Source organism: Mus pahari, chromosome 14 (genome assembly GCF_900095145.1).
Source record: "Mus pahari chromosome 14, PAHARI_EIJ_v1.1, whole genome shotgun sequence".
NCBI classification, from domain to species: Eukaryota; Metazoa; Chordata; class Mammalia; order Rodentia; family Muridae; genus Mus; species Mus pahari.
Genome location: NC_034603.1, coordinates 62,081,599 through 62,089,616, shown reverse-complemented (window position 1 = coordinate 62,089,616; position 8,018 = coordinate 62,081,599). Strand labels below are relative to the sequence as shown.

General features: G+C 51.1%; 1 protein-coding gene across 2 annotated transcripts in view; it reads left to right on the top strand.

The window, feature by feature from the left end:
* The first annotated feature begins 3,584 nt into the window (after positions 1-3,584).
* Positions 3,585-8,018, top strand: part of Xylt2 (xylosyltransferase 2) — a 14,547-nt gene continuing 10,113 nt past the window's right edge. The window contains exon 1 of one of the 2 annotated variants that reach the window (XM_021212181.2): positions 3,585-3,820. In XM_021212181.2, coding sequence (XP_021067840.1) covers positions 3,686-3,820 — 135 coding nt within the window. In that variant the 5' untranslated portion in view covers positions 3,585-3,685. The remainder of the gene's footprint in view (positions 3,821-8,018) is intronic. The other variant, XM_029546539.1, reaches the window with a different exon arrangement.

Below are 8,018 nucleotides of genomic sequence, written 5' to 3'. Positions count from 1 at the left end.
AAAAAAAAAAAAAAAAAAAAAAAAAGCTAATATGAGAAGACAATACAACAGGAATGAAGTCATTCCCAAAATAACCGCTTCCAAGAGGGGCAGAACCAATTAACCACAGTGTCCAGAAGAGAACTGTAAATTAAAAAACAAAAACAAAACAATGAGCTCACTTCTCACCTACCAGCTGAAATTAAAAACAGAATAACCCCTGCTGTTGGAGGGGAGACGGGAAAAGAATACTCTCAGACACTGTTAAAATGTGAATGTCACTTCATTTTAGGCAAGCAACCTGGCAACATGTATCAAAACTTCGAATCTCTCCCTAGTGAAGGCACAGCGAGTACACTAGAGAGGCCTCGCGCACTTCCATCCGCGCTCCCTCTTCCCCAAAGTAAGAACTGTCACAGCGTGATTTTGTCAGTAGCCAGGCCTGTCTGGTTTTGCGCTTTCTATAAGTGGAGCCATAGTTTATGCATTTTCTCCAGGCTTCTTTGGCTTTGGATGAGACTAGCAGGGGCCTCTAGAGTCCTGGCAATGTTCTGTTGTATAACCTAAAAACTGTTACATGGATACAGATGTGTTCACTTTATAATATTTATGAAGCTGTATGCTCATAACTGCTGAGCCATTTCTCCAGCCCCTGATTGCTCTCCTTGAGGCCCTCACCTCAGTTCAATTCCCAGCAACCATATGGTGGCTCACAACCGTCTGTAATGGGGATCCAATGCCCTCTTCTGGTGTGTCTGAAGACAGCGACAGTGTATTCACAGACATTAAATAAATAAATAGTTCTTTTTTAAAAGAGATGAATTAGTTAACCTACTCTACACAACTAGGGGGAATCTCTATGTATTTATGTTAAAGAAAGAAAGCAAAAAAATGTTTATAATATGATAGCTTAAAAAATGCCCTCAATTCCCCATCCAACAATAAAGATAATGATCCCTTCAAAGAGTAAAAATGAAACCTGTTTGTGATATGGCACATTTGTAATTCTGACACTTGGGAGGTGGAGGCAGAAGAGTCAAAAGTTCAACGATATCCTGGGCTACATAGTTCCAGGTCAGCCTGGGCTTCATGAAACTTTGTTTCAGAAAAGATACAACAAAAACAAAGCCATGCGTGCAAGCTCACAGAGAGTCAGCATAGCCTAATTTGAATGGTAATTACTTTAGGGGTTGCAAGTGTTTCTTAGAGAGTGAAAGCTCCTGTGACTACTGTTTCTATGATCAAGGGAAAGAAAGCTGTTTTCCTCGCTGGGGAAAAGTATCGCAGGTAGCAGTCTCTAGGATCTGATTTAATGAACACACAGGTCGATATTTAATTAACATATCAATTGTTGGCATGTCAACTGATGTTTTTCCAAATCCTTGAAGCCTTAAATTCTCCTAAGTACCCAAAGTGTCATCTGAAACATTGTTTACAATTTCCCCTTTTAACAAGGCACAAACTCGGAGAGGGTTAGAGAAAGTTTACAGAGGTCCATCAAATGACTGCACAGCTACATCATCTTCTCTGGCCTTCCTTTAACCACTCTCTCTTTTGTCTCTAATTTGTTTGTTTGTTTGTTTTGTTTTGTTTTTGAGACAGGATTTCTCTGTTGTAGCCCCGGTTGTCCTGGAACTCACTTTGTAAGCCAGCCTTGGCTCAAACTCAAGAGATCCTCCTGTCTCTGCCTCCTAAGTGCCGGGTTATATTAAAGGCACTCACCACCATGCCCGGCTTGTCTCTAAAATTTTTGGACTTTCCTTTTCTTTCAATATAATAATCTCTTTTCCTAGACCTGTTGATTGTGGTTTTTAATTTTTTTCAACCTAATTTATATGATTTTTTTTTCATATATGTGTGTGGAGGTGGGGTCTTACATGCAGCTGTGCATGCAGACCAGAGGTCTGTTTCTCAGAAGCCACCTACTTTGTGATTTTAAGATGAACTCCAGGCTGGCTGGCCAGCCAGCCTCAGAGATACACCCATCTATCTCCCCAGTGCTTGATTTACAATGAAATACTACCACTCCAGGCTTTTTATGTGGGTGCTGGGGAGTGAACTTGGGTCCTCACAGAGCCATCTCTTACGGTGGTTCCAAAAACCTTCTTTATAACCTTATCATCCTTCCTTCCTTTTTTTTTTTTTTTTAAGATTTATTCAGACACTCCAGAAGAGGGCGTCAGATCTTGTTACGGATGGTTGTGAGCCACCATGTGGTTGCTGGGATTTCAACTCTGGACCTTCAGAAGAGCAGTTGGGTGCTCTTACCCACTGAGCCATCTCACCAGCCCCTTATCATCCTTCCATTCCACGGTTGTATAAATCCTTTATGATGCCTTGGGCCTGTAATCCTAGCCCTCTGGGAGTGGAGGCGGGTAGATCAGAAATTCAAGGTCATCCTCAGCAATATTTTGCTGACCTGGGATACAGGAGACACTATCTCAAACAAACGAAGACAAACTTCTGTTTTGCACTTGGGAGGTCATGATGGGAGAGTCAAGAATTGAAAGCTACTGTAGACAATAAATACTTTACCAAGTTAATGAAAGTCCTAGTGTAAGGCAAGACAGGACAGGCAGCACAGCAAGACAACTGGATCAAGTATCTGGCTTGCTTGTTTACTTAGAATGAGAAGTGTTTCCGCCGTGGGTTTTGTTGCCTCTAGTCACCTTGCTCTGGCAGTTACCTTCTTACCTTCTCTTCCGCTGCCCTCCCTGGTCTGCTGGGATCAGGTGAGGTCCCCGGGTGTGTTTAGTCTTTACTGGACACCGCTCTTGAACATGCCAGAAAGCAGTATGGTCAACTGGGTGGGTTCTCTCAGCTCCCTACCCTCCTAACATATCCTGAGCTTTAAAGCTGGGGGCCAAGGCTTCAAAGGCAAATGAGGCACGTTCGTGGAGAAATTACCACCAGATGCTTAAATTGTGCTAGGGAGGCACAAGCCAAGATGTCACTGATGGGGTGGAGCGAGAACAGCATATGCTAAGGTCTGGTGGGTCTCCAAGCGTGATCCCAGAGCAGCAGCAGCAGCAGCAGCAGCAGCAGCAGCAGCAGCAGCAGCGGAACTTGTTGAAAAATTTAATTCTCGGGTGTTCTAAACTCCAGGAGTGAGAACTGGCGCTGTTTTTAAAATCATCTTCCAGGAGATTCTGACAGAAGGTAGAAGTTGAGAACCACAACACGAGCAGAGGCCTGAGGATGCTTTGGATGAGAGGTTGTAGAGTGGCAAGTCAATTTCGTGAAGAGCCTCGGAAGTCAGTCAAGGGCCTATGCTTTGTCTTCAGGGATGCGGCCTTCAGATTTTATAGGCAGGGCAGGTGGTACTCACACGTCTGAGAGTGCCAGCATTTCCCAGGGAGCCAGCTGACTCCCCCCTCCCCCCATGCTCTGCCACACCAGAGCGGTCAGGCCGCAGATCCTCCGCTCTCCGGGACAATGCTTTTGCGGTCAGGAAATGGTTCTTCCACACGCAGATACGCATAGAAACATGGAAAAGACCCCAAGCACCAAGACTCAAACCTTGGAGACCGAAACCGGCGGACCGCCTACTGCCCCACGCCCAGCCCAGGAGAGGGTGGGGCCTCGGGCCCCGCCCTTTGCCCGCCCATCTGGGCGGAGTGTGAAAGGGCTCTCGGCCCCGCGCCTGTGCGCACGCCCGCGACCAGTTTGCAGGGCCGGACGCGCGCCCCGCGTCCCGGGCAGGAAGATGGTGGCGAGCGCGCGGGTGCAGAAGCTGGTGCGGCGCTACAAGCTGGCGATCGCCACCGCACTGGCCATCCTGCTGCTGCAGGGCCTGGTGGTGTGGAGCTTCAGCGGCCTGGAGGAGGACGAGCCGGGCGAGGTGCTCCGACGGCCGTGCGGGCGGGCAGGCCGGGCGCGGGGGCGCGCGGGGTCCTGGCGGGGCTGCGGGCGGCCCCGGCCAGGCAAGTGGGGCATGGGCCGCGTGCGAGCAAAGCGCAGGCAGCCTGCTGGAGCCCAGCCTCCGGTCCCCAACGCTCCCTTCAGTGAAGGGCCTGGCTGGCTGCGTGAGGGAGCGGTGCGTGACTCGGAGGTCGAGGCGGCCGGCGAACTGGGGGGCGCGAAGGGAAGACTGGGACATGGTGGGATGGTCTCCGTCCCGGGGAACGATGAAGGTCAGGCTCGGGGCTAGGAGGAGCGACTGGGCCCCAGCCTGTTCGGAGGTGGGGAGCCTCAGGCCAAACTTTCTGAAGTTGGGAGGGGGCGGTGGTGTACGTGATGTGGGCGAAAGAGTGGGGGCCAAGGGACCCCGGGCAACCGTGTTGAGCTGCGCCTGAGAAGTAGCGACTGGTGGTGAAGTGGAGCTCAGGGGGTGGAATTATGGCCTGTGACAAAGTGTATACACGGGAATAGAGTGAACAGGAGTCACCCCAAGGGAAAAAAAAACCTGAAGTGTTCTCAAGGCGTGGCTTTCTCAGCCAGGGAAGAACCCGGGTGGATCTTCAGGAGGGGATGGGAATGGAAGGTGAACTGTTGAGTTGGCCTCAGGACATCAAAGGAGGAGGGAGTCATCTCTGGCTCTGGGGTAATGGAGGAGCAGCTGTGAGCTCCAGACCCTGACCCCAGGGATTTGCATTCTCTTCATTGGTGCTTTTAGTTGCAGACTCAGACACACCCTCCTGGTTGTGTGGTTAGGAGGGATCCAGTGGGGTCTAGGTCCGGTCCAGAAAGGTGGGGAGGATCAGTCAAATCATAGCCCTAAAGAGATCAGGGGTTCTTGCTTCTGGCCCCCTTGTCCCTGTGTCTCCAAGGCTTCGGGACAGAGGCTCTCTTGTCACAGCCTTTTGGGCTTTACCTGGTAGGGTGAAGAAGGCATGGAGCCTAGAAGCCTTCCCTTCCTGCACCTGGTCAATCCCAAAGACCTGGTGTGGAGACCAGGAGAAGAGCTGCTTTTCCAGTTTCAGGGAGAATCAAGATGCTGAGGGGGTGAGGAGAGAAGGAACTTCAGAAGGAGCTGAGGCCCGTCCTGGGGAAGCTGGCTGTGACTTGTGTAGGAAGTGAGCGTGATCTTTGGGCAACTGGGACATCTCTGATGGTGTGGGCCGCAGACGCGCCCTCTGACCCTTGTCTGTGTGTGGGGTCAGCCTGATGAGGACTCTGGAGAAGGGCATGTCAGAGAATAGGAGTCTTCTCCTAAGTACATGGCCCAGTGGCTGGTGGTTGGAATCATTGAATGGGCTGAGCCCCTGCTGCTCTGCCCACAGCCAGGGGTGGAGAACCAGAGAGAGGTGAGGGAATTTAGGGTCTTCCCCACCCATCTGGCTGAAGAGAGGGGAGAGAATTTGGAATCTCCCCTCACTCAACACACACCACACCTGACTGAAGCTAAGAAAGGAATCCCAGAAAGGAATGGAGATAGGACCCTAGTGGCCAAAATGTGGCGTTCTGGCAGCCACATCAACAGATTGGAGTTGTGAAGCAGGACAATGGGGTGCCGTGGAGGCTAGCATGCAAGTGAGGCCGCTCTCTATGAGGCCTTGTCCTGGCTCTACTATCAAGCTGACCACCTCCCATCACTCTCCCTTTTGGGGTAGCAGTAGCACTGATTTTGTCAGATGAAACAGTACCTGTGAACACTTGCAGGGCTCCTCCACACCCGCCGAGCTGTCAGGACATAATGCATTGTCTCGGCCGTGTACCCTGGGACATACATTCATTCAGTCCATCAGGCAGCACACGGCTAAGTTCTTGACTATCAGGCATGCAGCTCACACTGGGAATACAGAAATCAAGAATGGACGAGGTCCTGGCCTGCAGGGCAGACCGTCTACGGGGAGAGACAGACAGAGAAGGGAAAACTGAGTAACAGCGGGCTGGCTCAGAGCAGGAGGCTGGGAAAGGCTTTCAGGAAGAGGTGGGCAGGAGAGTGGGCTGAGCTGCGGATCCTCGGGGGAAGGGATAGAGGGTGAGGCACATTCCCCAGCCATGGCTCCATCCTGTATGGCCAAGAGACCACAGTGAGGGACTTGAGTGGGTTTTATTGTAAGTGCAGGGTGAAAGCCCCCCAGCAGGAGCCAATGAGCATTTAAGGAAAGCACTCTGTGGCCTGTGGAGGGGTGAGAGTGGATACCTGGGATGATCACTAGCCCCCAAAGAGACACTTGATGGCATTCAAAGCTTTCTCGCATAGCCTTTCACCGCGTGTTTTAAATGCAATCTAAAAAGTCAGGTGGGGGTGGTGAGGTGTGTGTGTGTGTGTGCGCTTGCACGCGTGAGCATTTCTTGTGTTCCCTGTCTTCATGGCTCAGTGAGGATTCAAGGATTTTCAGAGTCAGAAAGTGGTAGAGGACTTTATATGCCTCCTTGCCAGGGAGGAGGGGGCCTCTGAGGCTAGGATGTATCTAGCCAGAGGACCACCCTGATCTCAGAGGCTGTTGAAGGCAGACTGTCAAGAGGCACAGCCTGAGGCTCTGGGATCTTCCTGAGAGGGGCTTGTGGGGAGGGGGCTGGCTGCCCATCAGGGCCTTTCTGTTTCCTCTTTGCTGCCATTTGGTCCCTAGCCTCCTCTGGGATTGTCCTTCTCAGGGTCAGCCAGCTCCCTGCTGCAGTGCAGGGCACCAACGTGGCTATTTCCTCCTACATCCTGTGCCCCACCACAGAGTCTGGCTCTGTGCCCTCTTGCCCTACACTCCTGAGCAGCTTCCGGATGCATGGGTATGGGCTTTGAGTCCTAGAACTCATACCTCTTTGCCATCACTGCCCTCCTCTCCTTGGGAATGTCCCCCTGTGCTTGCTGTATGGACTGGGCCAGATGCCTCTGCTCTGTGGGTGGGCCAGCCCAGGGCGCTCTCCCCAGCATGGGCATGGGACAGAGTCTCCTGACTACTCTCCAGTGTCTTGGATAAGGAAGGACACCCCTACTCTTACTGAGTACCCTCTGAAGACATCAGAGGGCCATCTGGGTGCTAAACAAGGAGCCTGGGTACAATGGAATAGGATAGGACAAGTGACTGAAGGTGACTCCCAGATTCCTCCCATATCCCTACAGAAAAGGACAGGGGGAGCCTAATGCTGGACCTCACTAGGAGTCTACCATGTGTGACAGCCAGAGTCTTGACCTCACGTTGACTGTTTCTGTCTCAGTTCCTTGGAATAATGAAAAGGATGGCAGCCTTTGTAAACGCCATGGCTACACCAAGACCTTCTCAGTCATTCACTTGAACATTAGTTAACAGAGTGTTTATTTGTGACACACACTCTTCTGGACTCCAGGAATATTCCTGTAAACAAACAAGCTAACCCCTGTCCTGGTAGTGTTTACAATCATGTCAGGGACAGACAAAGGGGCATGAAATAAATGATGTTAGGATGGTGAAAGAGACCATCACATTTCTTAAGAGAAGTTATTATTGTTGTAATATATATGTGTACATGTACACATGTGTGTGTGGGTGTACTTGTGCTTTGGCATGCAGATGGAGGTCAGAGGGTAGTTTGTGGGCGTTATTTCTCCCCTTCCATGGGAGCCCCAGAGATCAAACGCTGGCTGTCAGACTTGGTCATAGGTGGATTTACCTGTTGAGCCTTCTTGTTGGCCCAAGAGCATCATATTTCTGTGGGGAAAGGAAAACAGAGGATGGGGGAGAGCCAGAGTTTTCAGGGCAGGCCTTATTGAGAAACACCATCTGAGAAAGAATTGAAGAGACCAGGGATGAGCTGGGAGGTATCCTGGAAGGGCACCCAGGCTGAAAGCCAATGCAGAACTTGAGCCAGGCACGCTGGATGGAGTGGAAAGACACTGCGTAGGCCATGGGGACATGGCGAGGATGAGGCAAAGGGATCCACGGGGGGCGGGGAGGGGTGGAGAAGCAGGGCTAAGAGGAGAGCCCACTGGCTAGGTCTGGTCATGGGGATGTAAGTTCTAAAAGGAGGGGTTAGAGAGATGGCTCAGCAGTTAAGAACACCTGGCTGCTCTTCAGAGGTCCTGAGTTTAATTCCCAGCACCCACAATGGCAGCTCACAACTCTCTCTCTCTCTCTCTCTCTCTCTCTCTCTCTCTCTCTCTCTCTCTCTCTCTCTCT